Source organism: Carettochelys insculpta, chromosome 1 (genome assembly GCF_033958435.1).
Source record: "Carettochelys insculpta isolate YL-2023 chromosome 1, ASM3395843v1, whole genome shotgun sequence".
NCBI classification, from domain to species: domain Eukaryota; kingdom Metazoa; phylum Chordata; order Testudines; family Carettochelyidae; genus Carettochelys; species Carettochelys insculpta.
The window spans coordinates 144,604,944-144,624,890 of record NC_134137.1 but is presented as its reverse complement, the minus strand read 5'-3'; the positions used below and the strand labels follow the sequence as shown (position 1 = coordinate 144,624,890).

General features: G+C 41.7%; 1 protein-coding gene across 2 annotated transcripts in view; it reads right to left on the bottom strand.

The window, feature by feature from the left end:
• Nucleotides 1-5,104: 5,104 nt before the first annotated feature.
• Nucleotides 5,105-19,947, bottom strand: part of SHROOM2 (shroom family member 2) — a 194,123-nt gene continuing 179,280 nt past the window's right edge. For both annotated transcript variants that reach the window (XM_074992723.1, XM_074992733.1), the window contains 3 exons: nt 18,486-18,663; nt 10,775-11,047; nt 5,105-6,457 (listed from right to left, as the gene is read on the bottom strand). In XM_074992723.1, the coding sequence (XP_074848824.1) occupies nt 6,191-6,457; nt 10,775-11,047; nt 18,486-18,663 (718 nt within the window). In that variant the 3' untranslated portion in view covers nt 5,105-6,190. The remainder of the gene's footprint in view (nt 6,458-10,774; nt 11,048-18,485; nt 18,664-19,947) is intronic.

Genomic DNA, 19,947 nt, shown 5'->3' with positions numbered 1-19,947 from the left:
TGTGAATATCTGGATTCTGCTCCAGCTATTTATTGGTTCTTGTTACGCCTCTTCTCTGCTAAAGAGTCTTTTAGTAACAAGTAATTTACCTTCATGAACTTAAGTATGGCCATATTGGGTCAGACCAAAGGTCCATCTGACTCTGTATCCTGTCTTCTGACAGTGGCCAACATCGGATGCCCCAGAGGGAGTGAACAGCACAAGTAATCATTAAGTGATCTCTCTCCAATCATCCATTTCCAACCTCTGACAAACAGAGGCTACGGACACCATTCCTATCCATCGTAGCTAGTAAGTATAGATAGACCTAATGTCCGTGAATTTATCTAGCTGTTTTTTGAACGCTGATAAAGTCCTGGTCTCCACAACGTCCTCTGGCAAGGAGTTCCACAGGTTGACTGTGTGCTGTGTGAAGAAAAGCATTTGTTTGTTTTAAAACAGATCCTCTTTAATTTCATTTTGCAACCCCCAAGTTCTTATGTTATGGAAACAAGTAAATAACTTTTTCTTAATCGCTTTCTCCATATCTGTCATGGTTTCATAGAACCCTATCTTACAGTCCCCGCCCCTTAGTTTCCTTTTTTAAGATGAAAAGTCCCAGTCCTTTTAATCTCTCTTCATATAGCACCTGTTCCAAACCTCCAATAAATTCTGTTGTCCTTTTCTGAACCTTTTTCAGTGCCAATGTATCTTTCTTAAGATGAGGCAACTGTATGCAGTATTAGGGTGTACCATACATTTATATAGAAGAAAATAAGATATTCTTATTCCCTATCCCTTTTTAAATGATCCCTAAGAGTGTTTGCTTTTGTTGTTGTTGTTGTCGCAGCACATTGAGTGGATCTTTTCAGAGAACTATCCACAATGACTCCAAGATCTTTATGTTGAGTGGTTATGACTAAATTAGTCCGCATCATTTGTGTGTATAGTTGGGACTGTTTTTTCCAATGTGCATCATTTTATATTTGTCAACACATTCATTACACAGAAAAGTCTTTTATCTTTCTCTGTGACCTTGCTTCAAAATGATTATTACTACTATTATTTGTAAAGCGTGGAAGAAAGACAGAAGTGGAAACCTAAAAAACCACATAGAACAAGGATTAGAGAAGGAATGGAAACCACTCAGACCTGATAATATCCTGACAGGGAATGCCAGACCTACGAACCCCTTCCTCTCTAGAAGTGGGACTTGAGACTGGTCAATTTTGAACTTAAAATAATTTGTAAGAAAAAATTGTGCTGATTTTAGACTAGCAGGTAATTATTCTGCTACCCTAAAAGCTATGCACATTTTCTCATACGAGCAACTAGCTGATGTACCCAGCATTCATTATCATCATCATCAATAACCATGGGCTCAGCGCCCGTTGGTGTCTGATGCCTCTATTTCCTTCCATCTTTCCCTATCCAATTGCTCACCTCTTTAACTTAAGTAATATTTTAAAAATACACTTACAATGTACATGCTTTTTTCTAATGATCGTACTTTTCAAAAATGAAGAAAACTGAAGGTTGGAGGGTTTGGTGGGGGGGCAGGAGGTAGGTGGCTTAGGGCAGAGAAGTGGTGGGGACTCAAGGCAGGGGATAGGAATGCGTAAGTCATTGCACACGGGAGATGCAGAAGTTAGGGCAGGGGTCTCAGAGGTGGGAATGTGTTACTAGTGCCAACCGTGGCAGTGAGGGCGACACTGCAAAGACAGCAGCTCCTTCCAGGTGACCAGGTCAGCACTTCCTGAGCGGACCAGGGCTGCACTTGTCATCCAGTGACACCTCCTGGGAGGGAGGGATCTGCGGCTGTGTGCTTGTTGGGTGGGGGCTGGAGCTCTGCAGGTTAGCCCTGGCCTACAGGCTGTGTGGGGGCAGCACTCTGGGGGCAGCCCTCAGCTTGCCGCTGCCCTCTAGGCCTGCAGCTTCTCCAGGCCTTTCCTTTCCTTGCGGTAGTGGCTGCCATGTCTTGCTGCTTGCTGGGGGGGTCCCTCCAACTGCCCCCCCATTTCCCTCCCTCAAGTGCCCTCTCCCATGGTCTGTACGTTTTCTGGGCAGCGCCAGGCTGCAGAAAGCTGCCCCCCTTCCAAACCAGCCCCTGTGGTCCGCTGGCTGTCTGGGGGTTGGGGGACAGGCTCCAGGGGCTGTCCCACCTCCAGCTGTTTCCTATGGCCTTCCAGCCATCTTTCGGGGGGGGGCAGGCTTTGGTGGGCTGCCCCCTCCAGGTTCCCCCCCCACCATCTGGAGACTATCAGTGGGTGGCCAGACTGCAGGGGGCTGCCCCTTCTCCAGTTACCACTCTGCCTCATGGCTTGTCTGTGGGGGACGGGAAGGCTCCAGGGTCTGTCTCCCCTCCAGCTGCCCCCAATGGCCTGCAGACTATTTGGGTGGAATGAGGTTCAGAGAGCTGCCCCCAGTCTCCATCATCCCCTCCCATGGCCTGCAGGCTGTCTGGGGGTTGCTCTGCCTTCCAGCAGCCCTCTCTGTAGCCTGTAGACTCTCCATGGGGTGGCAGGCCCTGGGTTTGGGGCAGGGCAGCTACTTATACAGTCTCTGTGGGAGGCTAGATGGCCCAGCCCTGCTGGCCTCTCTCTTGATTTTGCAGCTGCCCCCAGTGGCCACTCTCAGTATTGTGCCCTCCTGTCTGTGCCCTACCCTTTTGCGTCCCTCCTCCTTCTACCCTCTCCCTTCCCATGTTCTGGGAAATAGACCTCTGATTTCAGGCATTTCTCACTTTCCAGGCACTACCAAACCTTAACCTTGGTTTAAGTTAGGGTAAGATGAAGCCACATGCCAAACTCTGTGGTTGTAGCTGTTACAGTTTAAGAGGAGTTATTGAACAAAACTAGCACAGACAGACAGACAGACAGACAGACAGACAGACAGACAGCAAATTGGACGCTGGTATCCAATGAGAGGGTAAGTGTCTTGATATTTTGACCACAAACTCAGCACACTGAAATATACAGTTTATTTCATCAAAGTCAAGCAATACGATTTTTCAGTAGGTAAATGTTAAGTGTCAAGCAAGAAAACTGTACACATTTCCACTCAGGGCTGCAAAATCCAAACTACTGGAGAAACCTGACCCAAATTTTTCACTATACAAAGAGACCTAATATTGAGAGATGACACAAGGTGAAACAGTAGCTGTCACCTAAAGATGCCAACGGCAAAATATTAGCACCAGAATTTTTTTAAAGCAACAATATATCTATTTACAGATTTACATATAACATTGGGAGACAGCCATCTTCTGGTCCCAACTAAGAGAGCTTCTGAGTACAATTTGAAAAAGAATAAAGTGGGAGATGGTGACTACATATACTGCTTTGAAAAAATGACAATATATATCGCATTCTCGGTATTGCTATCTTTATAAGAACAGTCTAAAGTACTGTACACACACATTATGAAATTATATTATTATTCACAGTCACATTTCACATACACATCAGAATAACCACAATATGTAAAAAAATTTAAAAGGTCATAGGTAAAACAATGCACACTACACCTGGACTAAACCTAAACATAATTTATTTGGGAGTTATTTCGCTTAGGGTTTCTTATGGTTAAGGAATGGATCACAAAGAAAATTCATCAGTTCTAATATCAATTAACATAGCAGCGAGTATTTGTGGGATTTTGTTAAATGACTAAATTTTGTAAACTGTAAGAAGAAATTAGGTCTAGATCATCAGGTAGCATAAATCAACAGCTCCATTTGATTTTGATGGACGTTAAGGGACATTAACCAGTTAAATGGCTCTTGCAAGTGAGCAGTGACCAGCCATGGCAGATCAGAGTAGCCCCACCGGGCTGGGCAGTTGTAGGACCCCAGCTGCAGTGGAACCCCACATGAATAATGGGGCCATTGGCAGGACCCCATGCTGATGGGGCTTATGTTAAACCAGTTAACTGATAAAGCATTATTGTTTAACTGGTTAACCATTTTAACATTCCTATTGGGAGTTGTGCTGATTTACACCAATTGAAGATCTGGTTTAGGATATATGAATTAGGATGGTATAAAAGGCAAAATGGTCCCTTTAACATTTATAATTGTCCGTGAAGGGCTTAGTTTTAGAGAAATTTCTTTGCCAATTCCCTGCAATGGAAGCAGTTCGCTGATCAGGAAAAAAGGATCAACAGAAAGGATCAACAGAAGTAGTAAAAGAGGAAGATTTTTGATAAGACTAGATAAAGACCCTTTTGTCAACGTTACAATTGCAGGAACAGCACAAAGAGATGATTTCCTCTTATTCTGTTTGAGCTGTAATCACTTGTACTTTTCAAAGAATATGCTACAGACTGGTACCCAGGTCAGTCTTGAGAGTGGCTTCTTTTTACAGAATCTGTTTGTTACTGAAACACAGATAAAGGGCTTCCTTTACATAATTTAAATAATCTATATATGATGCTAAGATTTCCCTTTGCCCATAAAAGCTATATCTTCACTTAGAGATAATACATGTATACACAGAGAAATCCTGCAGTATTTGTAGGAGAGCAAATCAGTTAATCCCATCATTGTGTTAAGAGATGGGTTAGCATTATCAGAGTTTTATTGGATGGCAGTGTTACCATGCCATCCTCAATAACCATGAACTGAGAAACAGTGTCCTATCATTAAAGTGTATATATCAACACAGGAAGTGAAAAAAATACGTATGTTCACAGTTACAAACCAGAGTTATTCTGAACACTGCACTGAGCGCAAACGACCTAGGAGAATTTGTGTGTCGTAGGCTACGTCTACACTAGCCCCAAACTTCGAAATGGCCACGCAAATGGCCACTTTGAAGTTTACTAATGAAGCGCTGAAATGCATATTCAGCGCTTCATTAGCATGTGGGCGGCTGCGGCGCTTCGAAATTGACATGGCTTGCCGCCGCGCAGCTCGTCCCGACGGGGCTCCTTTTCGAAAGGACCCCACCTACTTCGAAGTCCCCTTATTCCCATGAGCAGATGGGAATAAGGGAACTTTGAAGTAGGTGGGGTCCTTTTGAAAAGGAGCCCCATCAGGACGAGCCGCGTGGCGGCAAGCCGCGTCAATTTCTAAGCGCAGCGGCCACCCGCATGCTAATGAAGCTCTGAATATGCATTTCAGCGCTTCATTAGTAAACTTCAAAATGGCCATTTGCGTGGCCATTTCGAAGTTTGGGGCTAGTGTAGACACGGCCGTAGATGCTTATATTCCATGAGAAGAGGTATGGAAGAAAGAAGAAACATTACATGGGTCAGCTTGAATATAATTTAAACATTTATATAAAAAGGTGAACTGTTGAACAAACAGAAGGGATATAAAAGCAGTACAGTTTGTCCTGTTAACTTACTGACTCTTTCCTACCTGATAGCTGCGCTGTGGGAGACACCCAAAGGAGCAAACAGATTTTCCTAACAGTTCAGCTGACAAATGGATTGAACCAAATTGGCAAAGCATTCACGGGCCTATTTTTAAAAATCAATTAACTGAGTAAGAACAATTATTTAAGGGCCTGCAACCATATCTATGGCATGGCAAAATAATAATTAAAAAAGGTTATTTCTTTAAACCACGTGTTTTTAACTTCAATAATGTAGATCTTAAATGATTTTCAAGTTGGTTTAACTAGTAGCCAGCTGAGATAGGTTTTGAAATTAGTTTCTGACAGGAGAAAGTGAGAACTTTTCTTATGTGATACATTACAAAGAGAAAGCATCTAATGTACCAGGATGATCAATCTGGATGGATTAGATACATGGTTCTCCTTCATGGGACTGGGAGGGAGGCTGGGTGGGGGGAAAGCGCTGAAGTTAGAGCTTGTTTAATCATTTGCTTTTGGGATTACCAGCAGTTTCCACAGCATCTGAAGACGAAGACTGTCTCACTTCTTGTTCTGAAAACCATTACTGTTTGCATGCACTATTGCAACAGACTTCACAATATACTGAATTCAAAGCTTAAAATTTCTGTCTCCTGCCAAGCCTTCTTTAGGCTGAGAGACAAAGAACAACTGCAGAGTCTCGGATTAAAAAGAGGTTCTAAAAAATTAAATACAACATCCAAACAATGAGAAATATCATTATTGCTAGTGTAGCTATTTCTCTCATCTAAATCCCTCTACTAGTCAGAGATACAAGCCAGGGTTTTCACTTGCTTACTTGAGAACTTTGCCCAAGCACACAGTTTTCACATCTTTGGTCAGGCCTCAACCTCTTATTTGAACCTTTCAGGTTGGAGGCTGTCAGTCAGACACTTGAGTTGCTCCTCTCCCAATTTGATCTTGTCCTCTAGCTCTCTCTGCTCTATGATAAGGGCTGACTTCATCTTTACAAAGTGCTCGTAATCTGCTAGGCTCTCGTCGCTCAGATAGTTGGCCAAAATGTCAAAGACAATACGCTCCCGGCGGTCCAGGTTCTCCTTCAGCTCTTTTGCATCTTCGTGCTGTTGAGTCAGCAGCTTCTGCTTCTCTACCAATGTCCGCTTAAGAGAAAGAGAAATATATTACAGCTAGTAGCTCAAGATAAACAATTTCTGGTAAACTTTGAAGTCAGTTTCATCTGCAAGGACACGGATATTGAGGTGCATGGATGGTAAAATAGGACTAATGGTTTGTCTATGCAAACAGTTTTTGGCAGGCTAGGGAATGCATGTCTACCACATTAGCCAGCTGAGGTCTATGGCTCCATCTACAAAACAGCCCTATTTCAAAATAAGATATCTGAAATAGCTACAACCACGCAGAAAATGCATTTCAAAATAGCTCCCACCACATTGTGGCCTATTTCAAAATAGACATTATTCCTCATGAGAAAAGGTTTACCGGAATCGAAATAATGCACCCATTCTTTCAAATTTATTTTGAAATAGCATATGCATCATTTAGACACTGTCAAAGTTCTTTTGAAATAACTTGGACGTGTAGACATAGTCTAACTGAGCAAGTGGCTCCTGAGGACATGTACTAATGATTTGTTATTGTGCTTTGATCAAGTCCCACTTCAAAGAGGACTAGAATAAAGTGCATTAACAAACTGTTGTGATGTGTCTGCAGGGTCCATGAAGACAGTCTGTGGCAGGCTCTTGGAGGGTGGGGGAGAACATTCACAACCCAACTTGTCACGGACTCCACGTTCTTCTAGAGGAGGTGTAAAACTGCTGGTTAAATGGCGAACTTGATCTCCCAACTGCCACTGAATTCCAATAACATGAGTTGATAGAAAGGAATTCAACCTATAGCATTAGTAAAGCACTTAGAAATCCATTTTATATAACACTGGGTGTAAAAGTCTGTATTAATTACTTCATTGCTTAATGGTTTACATGAAGAATTATAACAAATACAGCTGCTTGTGTGAAGCTCCAGCATGAAGTAACGTGGATGCCACCCCGCTTTTCAGCAATGACTTGTAAGACCTACTTGTACACATAATCAGCCATGAATTAAACCCAGATTAGGTCCTTGAAATGACCGTTGGAATATTGGTCAAACTGTGAAAGCAAATCGCTTGTGTTTGAGAAGAGCTAACACACAGCTTTTCATTATGCTTAAGGTCCAACTAAATTCACAGCTCTGAAAATGTGTCACAGACTGTGAAATCTGGCTATTGGAGGGGTGACCAGATTTCCGGAGTTGAATGGCTGGAGAGTGATGGCTGCTGGCCTGGGGCTGCTGGTTTTTCCCCTGATCCTGTCAGGGACGGCAACCTGAATCACGGCTGCCGCCCCTGAGAGCAGCAGTTTCCTCCTCCTGTCAGGGGCAGCAGTCGCGTTAACCTGGGATAAGTGCAACTTGATTGCGAGTATCTCAAGGGTTTACTGTATGGTGAAGTTACAGACTGAAATGTTTGAAACGCTGAAATCTGAAATTTTTAAAATCCCATGACTGTGAAATGAACCAGAAAGGACCATGAATTTGCTAGGGTACTAATTATGCTGCATACTAACCTATGGCAATGTGAACCTGGATGGTTTTGTACCTCAATGTAGGTACAAAGCAGGGGGACAAAACACCAGGCTGACGACAGCTATGTGCATGGACGTAGAGACAAGGATGGAGATTCTGCTAACACATGTACAGGGAAAAATGTGTAATCATGTATCAGGATTTTCAGCTTCGTTCCCTAAGTAAATTCTCCTTTGAGTGTCTGTGCCTTCAAATGACAATGTCTTTTCTTCTGATTCTTCCAACAAGTTCAAAGCCAGTCCTTCTCTTTACCTGTATCTGACTGTATTGTATTAGAAAAAGACACGCATTACAATAAGGCTAAAAACATATATGACATAGTAGATTGGTTCAGACCTAGTCTACAGAAACTAAGCCACTCTGCACTGGTCAGGGAAAGATGGAAAGAAATAGTGAGGGTAGCATCAGACACCAAACGGCGCCAAGTCCAGGGTTGTTGTTGATGATATTGATAAAAACATATAGCTACGTGTAGAAAATTCCCAGTAACACCAAGGAAATTACACATATCAAAAGGAGTATTCCATATAGGAAGAACTAATCCCATGAAGAAGGAATTAAAATTCAGACTAATTTGATGATGAGGGCAACCTTACAGTAAGAATTCTGATAAAACACCCTCACGGCAACATACATGTTCACTTCAAAAAATAAAACACTCAAAAATGCTGCTAAAATAGGCATGTGATCCTAATTCTGCCCCGTGACACCAGCCTCCCACGCACTCCTCTTCTCCCCCAGGATGCCTAATGCCATAAGCTATTTATGTAACAACATCTTTTCACCAGGACATGGTGGTGGGAGAAGACTATCTTCTTCTCCCACTGTGTGCACAGGGGAATATATGGCAATTTCCAGATTCTTTTTGGAGCTCAGAAATGCTGCTTGGAAAGGTCCCTATCAATGGGAAGAATAACAGGCAAAGGAAGAGAAGAGAAGCAGGTTTGCCTCAGGCACATACATTATTTGCTTGTGCTTCATAACCACAGGAGATAAGAGAAGGAACTCTCGGGGTGGGAACAAGGGATGAAAATCTTACTGGTGTCAGTCCCCTTTGGTGGGACGTAAGAGGCAAGATGTCAAGAGAAGGTAACAGTGTGAGTTGTCACTGTTTGTGGTTACGGGGGCAATGAACCAACATTTGGTGGCAGGCTGATGTCTTTTCATAGTTTCTGGAAAGATTGCAGGATAGTACGGGAATCAATGGCAAACCTCCCTAGAAACTGGTTTACAACCTGAAGATACCTGGTTAACAATTTGAAGGCAGAAGGCTAGTGCCTTTGAAAGCCTACGAATCTGCCAACCTTGCCATGCCCTTTTAAATTCCATCAGAGCACAAAGGACCATTCATATAATCTTAAATTGCCAGTGAACACCTTTGCAAACATGCCTTTCCTGTGTAAAAAATGGATCCTCGGCACTAGATTCATTTCAGGAAAGATTTTTCACAACATGATAAAAAGCCTGTGTTTCTGAAATCCAGGCCTTTACAAAGTGTGTCCCGGCAGGGCAAAAGACTGCACTGGGGCCACAAGCCAGTGATGCAGATACTGAGGCAGAAAGGTGCTTTGGGGGCCATTTTTAAAAACGTAAAAAAAAGGAATCTAAAGTCAGACTTGCAAAGGAAGCAAGACTCAGTTTTAACTATGGAGAGACTATGATTACTGGGTAACACTATATATCAGTAGGTTTTCATTTCTCTGCTGTGTCAGGAAGGTTAGGAATACCTCCCTCTCTAGCAGGGTCCTTGAAACCCTTCCACTGCTGAGAGGAGATTCCTATAATATCTATTAGCTAAAGCTAGATAAACTCATGGAGGTTAGGTCCATTAATGGCTATTAGCCAGGATGGGTAGGGAATGGTGTCCCTGGCCTCTATTTGTCAGAAGCTGGAGATGGATAGCAGGAGAGATAGCACTTGATCATTATCTGTTTGGTTTACTTGGCATTGGCCACTGTTGGCAGACAGGATACTGGGCTGGATGGACCTTTGGTCTGACCCATTAAGGCTGTTATGATGTACTACCTGGCACTGAGCAGGTGAACGGGAAGCTATGACTGCCATTTTTTTGTCGAACTGTTTTTTTTTTTTAAATTTGTCCCCATCCAATCAGTCTCCCCGAGGCCATATCTCTCCTTTTTTGTCCATGACTGCAGCCTGTTACCTTTCTGACACAAGTACTATCATCTTTGCTATATGTCTGTACAATTTGTGCTGTGGGAGATAATGCAAGCCACAGACCTGAACTGTAGACCCTCTATATAATGGAGAGCATTTCAAACCAGGGATGGAGCCTCTAGGTTCAATGTACAATATCTAAATATAATGGGTACCTATGAGTGACTTGGTACAGCCATAACACAAATGAGTACTACACTGTCAACAGTGCGCATGGACTGGAGCTCAACTACAATTGTTTTTAAGCAGTCCAAATTGCTGAATCAGACATTTTACTTTTAATGTTCTTCCCAAATTATTTTTAATTGTCTGTCAAAGAAACAGGCAGCTCATAATCTTTCATCCCGGGCATTGTCTTTTAGCGTTTTAGAGGGAAAAGCAGGTCAGTGCTTTTAAACAACCAGCTCTTCTAAAGTGTCTTCCTGCTTTCTTCAGGGCCAAGCCCCTTGCAGTGAAGACACTGTAAGTGAAGGCAAGGCAAGGCTAAGAGCATCAGTGAGTTCTAATGAAAACAGCCTGGTGTGAATTATCAGTACACGATTTTTCTCCCCTCCACTGTCTTGTCCACCTGGTTTTTAAATAAAAAAAGGAAAGCCTACCACACTGGCTTCTGAAATACTGAAATAATATTATTGCCCTTTAGTAACTTGTCTTACCCGTTCTTCAGGAGAAGCATTTTCATCCAAGTTATTCAGGGCATTTTCCACCCGGGCCAGACGACCTGACAGTGACAGCAGCAAGTTGACCACTTTGTCCAGATCCCCAATGAACATCCTGAATTTGTCAAACTCATTAGGTTTGCAGACCTCTTTCACAATAGCCTCCACCTCATCTCCTAGCACATTGTTAGCTTGGATATCTTCTAGCAGTGTCTCTCGAGCTTCTCGGAGCACCTGCAGCTTCCTGCTGATGCTGTCAATGAGTTTTTGCTGTGTAAAACAGGGGAGTAAGAAATTATTAGTGACATTTGACTCAGTAGAGATGGAAACAGAGATTTCCCTCCATGTATTCTGTTGCAACAGCTCAGGGGAAAAAGTCGCATGTGGCTCTTTGCTGGAAAGTGGCAGTAGCAAATGGTAAACTATCCCAAACTTCAGTGTCGGCTCCCCTTGCTTCCCACAGATCACTTCACAGAACTCAAAATAAAACAGGACCCCACCACCACAGATTCATAGGTCTCACACTTCCTCTCACAGAGGTCATTAGCAACACTCACAAAGTAAAAAGAAGCAGGATAATGCCTCTGATTTGCTTAGTTACATATTACGTCATCCTTTGATTCTGATTAGCAGGCGAATAGTGGACTTTGCGTATATGATTGCAAGGGAAACAGTGACTATGACACTGTTGTCCAATCAGAGAATTCACGTCTACAGAGCAAGTTTTTTTGCATGCACATGGCCTTTTATTTCACTGCTAAAAAGAGTTTTCAAGCTTAAGGAGAATTACTTCACATGCCAAGAAATTTGAGTTAGTCTGTCTTGTTTTTCCCTACCAGGCAACGAGGAAGAAGAAAGGAATCTGTTCTCTGACACTCACTGGGCTTTCATGAGTCTCTCCATTCCCTCCACAATCCTGTTTTAGACACTCGTGACATCTTAAGAGCAAATCTGTCACTCTGCCCACTGGAGAGCTGAGAAACCAATGACGTGTCTGTCCATGGAGAACACTTCACTTAAGACATATGGCTAGATGGCCAGAAAGCAAGGAAGTGTAGGTGTGGTCATTGCTGATTCCTGACCTCAATTCTTTTGCCCTCATTATCACACTTCACATTATAGGAATACTTAGGTGTCTCACATATTGAGGGATATCATTCATTCAAGTTACAAAATTATCTCGTCCCACAGAAATCTAGTTTCCCTTCACTTTTATTGTTTTATTTTTTATTATTTTATTTTTTATTTATTGTTTTTATTTTTATTATTAGAATTATTAACACAAGAAACAATGAATCACAAAATTATAAGGAATATCAGCATCACTGAATGATTTCTTTTTTGTGTCCTTGTCACAATGCAACCCGTATCTGTGGCTTGGCAAGGTGAGAGGCACATACTTTACAGATACTTGTTTATCTCGGAGAGCTGTGTAGTGTTCCGGATTCGAAAATTTGGGACAGAAACTTCTGATGGACTTTTAGCTTGAGAGCCCATGTTTTGGCAATTCACTACCATGGCAGAAGACAAGAAGTTGCTTGGAGCATATTACGGTGACTCCTTAGATCTGCTTCATATTTTCAAAGCCAATTACTGCACAGTGAAAGTACACCTTCCTTCTTTGGGCTTATTTAGGTTGCAGAAGAGAAGAGTGAATAGTGATTTGGTAGCAGCCCTCAACTTCCTGAAGGGGTGCTCTAAAGAGGATGGAGAGAGGCTGTTCTCAGTAGTGACAGATGGCAGAATGTGGAGCAATGGTCTCAAGTTACAGTGAGGGAGACCCAGGTGAAGCACTGGAATGTTTTATCTAAGGAGGTGGTGGATTCTCCAACCTTAGAGGTTTTTAAGTACCGGCTTGACAAAGTCCTGCCTGAGCTGATTTAGTTAGGGTTAGTCCTGCTTTGGACAGGGGCCTTGACTCGACCTCTGGAGGTCTCTTCCAGCCCTAGGATTCTATGATTCGCAAAGTGTACCCCCACAGCACTCTTAAGCATAACCATTCTTGGGGTGGAGGTGGATGGCGTTAAGAAGAATATGGGGATATGAAGCTAGCACTGCTGCACAGCAGGCTAATACTAACACATGGCATACTACGCTATTTGAATATTTTACTTCCTGCCAGGCTGGGCCCCGCTCCCTGCTCCAAGTGTTATAACCTAGGGCACAGATCTGCAGCTTTGGCTCAGCTGACACTCTGACATCATGGGCGTGGGTAGGCCAAAACTGACTTGTTCTGTAATAGGCCAAGTAACATCATCTGGAGCAGGAAGCCAGGCACCAAGCCCGCAAAACAGCAGCTGCAGAAGCCACTCCTGTAGAGTGAGCAGCAGTGCCAATGGGCCCAGGGGCAAGGTGGGAGGGGAGGCTGGCTCCTCGCCCCTAAAAGAGGTGGGGCCAAAGGCAGAAATCATCCCTGCCCACTCCCACCGCCCCTACTCCCCCACAGCTGCACACAGGTCGGTGGCATAGTACCACAGCATTTCAAAGGGGCCCAGAGCTCTGTCCCAGAGTTATTTCAGCAGAGGCTGGAACTCTGGGTCCCTTTGAAACACCGGGCCTAGGGGCAACTGCTCCCCTTGCCCTACCCCACTCCATCGGTGGGACTAGGAGTGAGTTTTTCCATTTTATATGGGGATTTTTTATATTTTCCCCCTTTTATCACGTTATTTTGCATTTGCAAAACACAAGGTTACCATAATTAGTAGGGGTTCTGCAAGGCCTCCCATCAGAAGTGATCAGAGTAACCCAAAAATACAGCCCCTAACCATCCTAAGCATTTGATAGAGAGGGAAACAAACTTCCTCCAGGTCATGCAATGAGTCACCACCATAACATAACTAGAGTCCCAGTCTCCTGACTGAGTTCCCTCAGTTACTTGCAGCCTCCCTAATCAATCTTCCTCTGGGCAGAGGACTCGTCCACTCATATGCCTTGTAAAAGAGAAGGCATGATGTTGCCTTTCTGTAAATATTAACAATTTTTAAAATTATTAGGATCACTTTAATTTCTAATGCAGGCAACACTGTCTAAGATGGTAATTATTTTGCAACACCACTTTCCGTTTTTGCTTTTCTTTCAAGTGTCATGATTTCATGGCATGCTCGTTGGAAACTCTTATTTCAACCAACTGAATAGTACAATTAAACAAAAACCCATCAATTTCCCAGGAACATGGTACTGACCTTATACTGTACCCAGGAAGGTCTAGCCATAGTCAGAATTATGCAAAGTGAGCACTGACTGTTTCGGGAGCCACCCATAACTTGGCCTCTGTTAGGTTTTAAGATACAGTCAGCCACCTTAACAGAGTACTTCTGAAATCTACCATATGGATTATCTGGGCTGGCTCTGCCCTGGGTTGATTTAATACTTTCAGGTCAGATTGATTTGTACTGGGGTTATCTGTTTGTCTGGATGTCCAAAAGATTAAAGTAGTAAGCAGTTTTACAGATACACGCTCTACTAACTGATTAATCTGAAGGATTTGATTTTTTGTCTCCTTCTCAACGCAAACTGATTTTCATTTGGATTAACTGGGTCAGGCTGCTGTATTGTTTGCTAGCATGCCTTGCAGTTTAATCATTCTACTGTTTTATTATAAAATGCATTAAATAAAATCATGCTGTGTGCGGTTGCCCTGCTAATATGCCCAAAATCAGTCCTGGAAAGACCCCCTTAAATGTAAGGAAGGTAGATCTGCGTACATGCACACAGTCGTTCTTCTAAGGCTGTCAGGAAACACATCCATTTTGATGCTGACACATATCCACTGGGAAATGGATTGAGATGATTAACTCTTTCCACACAGACCAAGAAGATGATTTTGAACTCACTACTGACCTTTTTAAATATGAAACCTATAAAACAGATTAAAAACTACATATGCCATTAGTAATCTCCTGAACTGTAATGTCTTCTTGATATCAATTACAGTTTTGAAAAGGGATGTGGGTGAACTGTAGCCACCAAATTTGCTCGTGTAGATCAGACCAACTGGACATGATTTTCTGGAATCCTTTGTTACTCTGAATAGTAGCAGAAAAACTGCCTGGAGCCATGTTACTTTCACTCAGCAGCAGTTTAGCAAAGCAAAGGAGCTCGGGCAATGGCAGGCAACCTGTGGCCTGAAAGTCATATGCAGCCCATCTGGGTTCTGAGAGTGGCCCAAGAAACATTTTGTTTCCTGTTTGCCATGCACAGTTTTCTCAGATTCTTCTGATTTACATCTTTCTTTCTGGTATTACTGAAGTTGCATGTGTAGTGATGTTCAAGCTGATTGTACCCCAAAGGTCCTAGATGACAGGCCCATACTCTACTCTAGACAACCTCTTAACCTAAGAAAGATTCTCACTAGAAATCACAGGCTCCACCGCAGTAATAATAATCCTGAAACTTTTCCTTGCAACAAACCCTGTTGCCAACTTTGTCCACATATTTATTCTGGGGATATAATCATGGGACCTAACCACTCTAATTACAAGATCAGGGACTCAGTCTCATGCACCTCAACCAATATTATATATGCCATCATGTTCCAGCAATGCTCCTCTACTATGAACACTGGACAAACCAGCCAAATGCTTCGTCAAAGAATGAATGGACACAGAGCAGATGTCAGGAATCTCAATACATACGCCTGTCAGTGAGAATTGCAATGGAGTGAGCCATTCTGTTAAAGACCTGAGAATATGTGTCCTACAACAAAGAGACTTCAAAAGCAGATTACATCAGGAGATTTGTGAACTGGGGTATACTTAGATTTGACACATTAACAATTTAATATGAACAAAGACAGCAATTATCTCACACATCACAAGCTTCCCTTCCTTTGATACTCATAATTGTCTCTGGCAAGATACTTAACATCCCCCACCCCTGATCCGCCTCCGTCAGTTCATGTATTTGATTCGTCAGCTTTTATTGTAATATTTTGGGGGCCTCTGTACTATATAACTGGGTCTACTTCTTCAGATCTATAGAATTTCTAGTCCAGTGCTATATGACTGCTGTTTTGTTTTACCGAGGTGACTGTGAGAGCTGTGTGACCCCTCTGCATCCAATTAAAGCATTGCAATGGTTCAACTGGCACACCTCACAATTTCTAGGCATGCAAGCATGTTAGCCAAACTACCCTGTCCCAGGAAACTGTCTGGTTATGACACTCTTGTGGCACACTGAGATGAAGGACAGTCATTCATGCGGCCCACTCACTAGCTTACATTACCCGTTTCTAGATCCCTGCAAATACACAGCTATCCACTTTATATGTGTGGGTATCTGCATCACAGATGCAGATCTGGATATCTGTGGCTTGTTTTTGTGGATGCAGATACAAATTTTGTATCTAAAACCCTGCAGCTATGTAAATATGAGCTTCATATTGTTGGAGTTGAAAGTTTTATTCTCTTTTAGTCTCTTTTAAACTTTGAATTTTAAGCGTAACAATGTAGCAGTGTAAGGTAACATATTAACACACACAACACATTGATTTTATTAAGTTCTTTACTTGAATATATGCCTCCTGTTTTAGAGTTTAGTGAATTTAGTAAGTAAGTCCCTTTGTATTGCCTCCCTACAGCTGCTCAAATCCATTTATGTTTTATTTGGGCTAATCCCATTGTTCCTCAGTGAATAAACTGCATTACATGGCAACATTTCATTTATTAGGAAGATTGTGTCTAATTATTTGTAATAGACCTGTGCAATTTCTTTGCACAAAATTCCCACCCCACCCATCCTGAGTGTTCCGTCATCATTTTATTATTTTAAATAAATAAGAAGCCAACAAGTACACAGTCTTCAGCATTGCAAAAGAGAGAATAGCAGGAGTAAACTGGTTGTGGAAAATCTACTGTGAATCCCAGATTGGGATGAAACCATGACTTCCCATAATAGAATTGGTGCGCTTTAAGGAATTAAGAAACAGGTTTAAAGCATATAGTGACTTTTTAGTATATTGACAAATGAATAATGATATTCAAGTTTTCAGGTCCCAAAGGTTCCTTTTTTGGCAGTTGGCCGTTATGTGAAATTGGACCATTTTATATATCTTGGCAGTTTTGTAAGGATGGCTTAATCTATTTACTGTGATTTGCATGATGAGATTTAAGATGAAAGCCTGCTGGATTGAGAGCTCACATTCCACTGCATGTAAAGGAGCAGATGGTGAGTAAACAGGAATGTGTCTATCACAGACATGAGCTAGGGAGGTTGTCTAGTAACTCTATAAATGGACCTATTTCTCAGCCTGTGTTTAGTTACATGTGGGAGTGATGAAGGAAAATACAATTCTCATATAAACAGACACTAACACAAATAAAGAACATTTTGACATAGATGCTTCTGAGTTTCTAGTTCATTGATTGGGTCAATGAAAAATGTTTCCATTTCTAACTTGTGACCTTCTTCCTCAGGCAAAATGACCAGAAATTTCTTCTGACTGAATCAATGAAAACAAAAACAAAGAAACAAAAACAAACAAAAATACCAAAAAACAAAACAAAACAGAACCTGAAAGCCTGCATATCATCATTCCTTAATATACTAAAAAGTCACGATGTGCTTTGAACCTGTTTTTTAATTCCTTGAAGTGCACCAATTCTATTATGGGAAATCATGATTTCATCCCAATCTGGGATTCACAGTGGATTTTCCAGGGCCAGTTTACTCCTGTCATTGTCTCTTTTGCAATGCTTTCCCAATAAAATTATTGGTATTGCAAGGACCAGATAAAATGAAGCAAGTATAATTAACGCGATTTTCTACTCTAGTAAAGGGCTTCAAGTGGCAATGGATTCTTTAATATATCAGAACAGTTCTTAAAAACAATTTTTCTTTCAATTAAAGGTCATTCCTCTTCGTTTGGACTACTAACCAGAGGTTGATCATGACAATTTACAGTCACTAAAAGAGATATCTTGGAACTGAAGGCAGCTCCTTTCCTAGTATTGCTGTCCTAAGTAAACACAATTAAAACTAGATTACTAGGAACACAGCAACAGAGAGCAAAACAGACCATTTCTCCCTGGCTTCTCATGATTGGGAAGTCAAGTTAAAACCTATCTGTGCTAAATCACATCTGAAGGGAACTTTATGCTCACAATCTAAGATGAGACGCTGTGACAACCATGTAGATTCTTAGGACTGGAATACCATGTAGGTCAAGATGAAGGTGCCACAGGGCTACCTGTGCTTAGGGGACTGTGGTTAACTATGATGTGTGAAGTGAGCATCCATCAAACTGCCTATCTAGCTCCAGCCAATGCTATCAGTCTCTTGAATTCATGAGCAGTAAAAAAAAAAAAAAAAAAGAAGACTTAAGTCAAACACTTTTCAAAAGCCTGGAGAAGTCCAGAGGCCCACTGATTTCAGTGGGGTTAGTAGGTGCTCAGCTGCTCTCTCTCAAAGCATGTTTCTCTCACACACAGATACTCTCTGGTAGAAATGTTCTACAGAAATAAAGATAAAAGCATACAAACAAAGCTCTTACGGAGAGGTTCGTCTGTCTAAACTTAGGTTCCTAGGTCCATTGCTAGACACAAAAATAAATAACTTGAGCCTTCAAAACTGCTGAGCACCCAGGAATTCCCACTGGCTTAAAAAAAGCAGGCCTCTTATTTAGATACTTACCTGTGGGCTTAGCAGCCTAATTTTAGGCATCCATGTTTGACAATCCTTTTAAATATTTAAAAGCATGGAACTGCATTACCTTCTTTTCTGACAAGTCATGATCCAGCTCATCTTCAGAATCCTCTTCACTCTGCTGTTGCTGCTGTTCCTGCATGTCCTTCATTTTAATCAGCAATTCTGCTTTGGGTGCAGATGTGCTGTAGTAAGTGGAATTGGTTGTCAAGGAGATGACAGAAGGCATGCTCTGGTCCTCTTTCCTGTTAAAAAGTCGTAAGTTTAATTAAGTGCCTGACAGCCTGAGCACTGAAAAGAAAGAACAGTCTTTCAAACCCATCATTTTGCCAAGTGAATGAACTGTTTAAAGGGAAGATAACTGTGAAAATAATGCAGGGTCAAATGTCTGTAGAGAAATTGCCACACTGGAAGTTAAAATAGTTACTCATCAACCTAGACAATTAAAAGAAACTAGCAAAACCTCCATCTGGAAGCATTTATTTTCAGTCTGTCTTTTAAGTGCACTTTGTCCTAGTGCTTAAATCATTTACTACTTTTGATTAGGCAGGCATTGGTATGAAGGCAGTTTTTCTGTCTACATCTGTGCTATCACTGTTTCCTGAGTCCATATTCCTCAAAACACACCTTCTGGTGAAAATGCAGAAGATAACATTTCATTTTCTCCATTATGAAGCATTTCTTGACCAGTTGAAAAGTGGTTATTTTGGGGATTTTAAGAGACTTAGGAAGCAGAGTAATAAAAGCAGAAATAATAGCAATGATCAGCAATACCAAAAATACAACAGCTGATGAAGCAGCACTGAATTCTAAGAATGCATTCAGTAAACACCTTTAAAATGAAAAAAAATATAGGACACTGTTAATGACCTGCTTAAAATTCATAACATTTAAAATCCTTTAATTCCCTATTGTCTATCTGAACTCCCCTATCCTTTGAGTGGCACCTTGTTATTCAAGCATGACGTGCTCCAGATGAATTCAAAGGAATGAGCAGTATTCACAAAAGGAAAAGATATCTGGTCTGGCTATGGTCTGAAGAAGTGGGTCTGTCCCACGAAAGCTCACCTAATAAACCATTTTGCTAGTCTTTAAAGTGCTACTTGACTGCTTTTTGTTTTGCTAGTGTATAGACTAGCACGGCTTCCTCTTTGTTAATATTTATGTAAGCAGCAAGAATACTCAGTATTATAATAGTAAAACAAAATCAAGACATTTAGAAGCGATATACACTTTCATTGCTTCTAGGCATAGATTGGGCTTTAACTACTGGAGGTCAGGCAGAAACTTTCCCCTGGAGCTACTTATCCCACAGCTATTTATATGGGCTTTTTTATGTCTTCCTGTGTAGCATTTGCTGCTTGTCACTGTTAGAGGTAGAATACTGGATTAGATCAGTAGGTCTTAACCCAAGGGTTGCTCATGGCCCATTCAGGACACAGATGCAGCCCATGTGATATCCTTGGAATTATGCAAGAAGTACACATACACCGTGTATGCAGCCCACAACATGTAGAAATGTGTATATG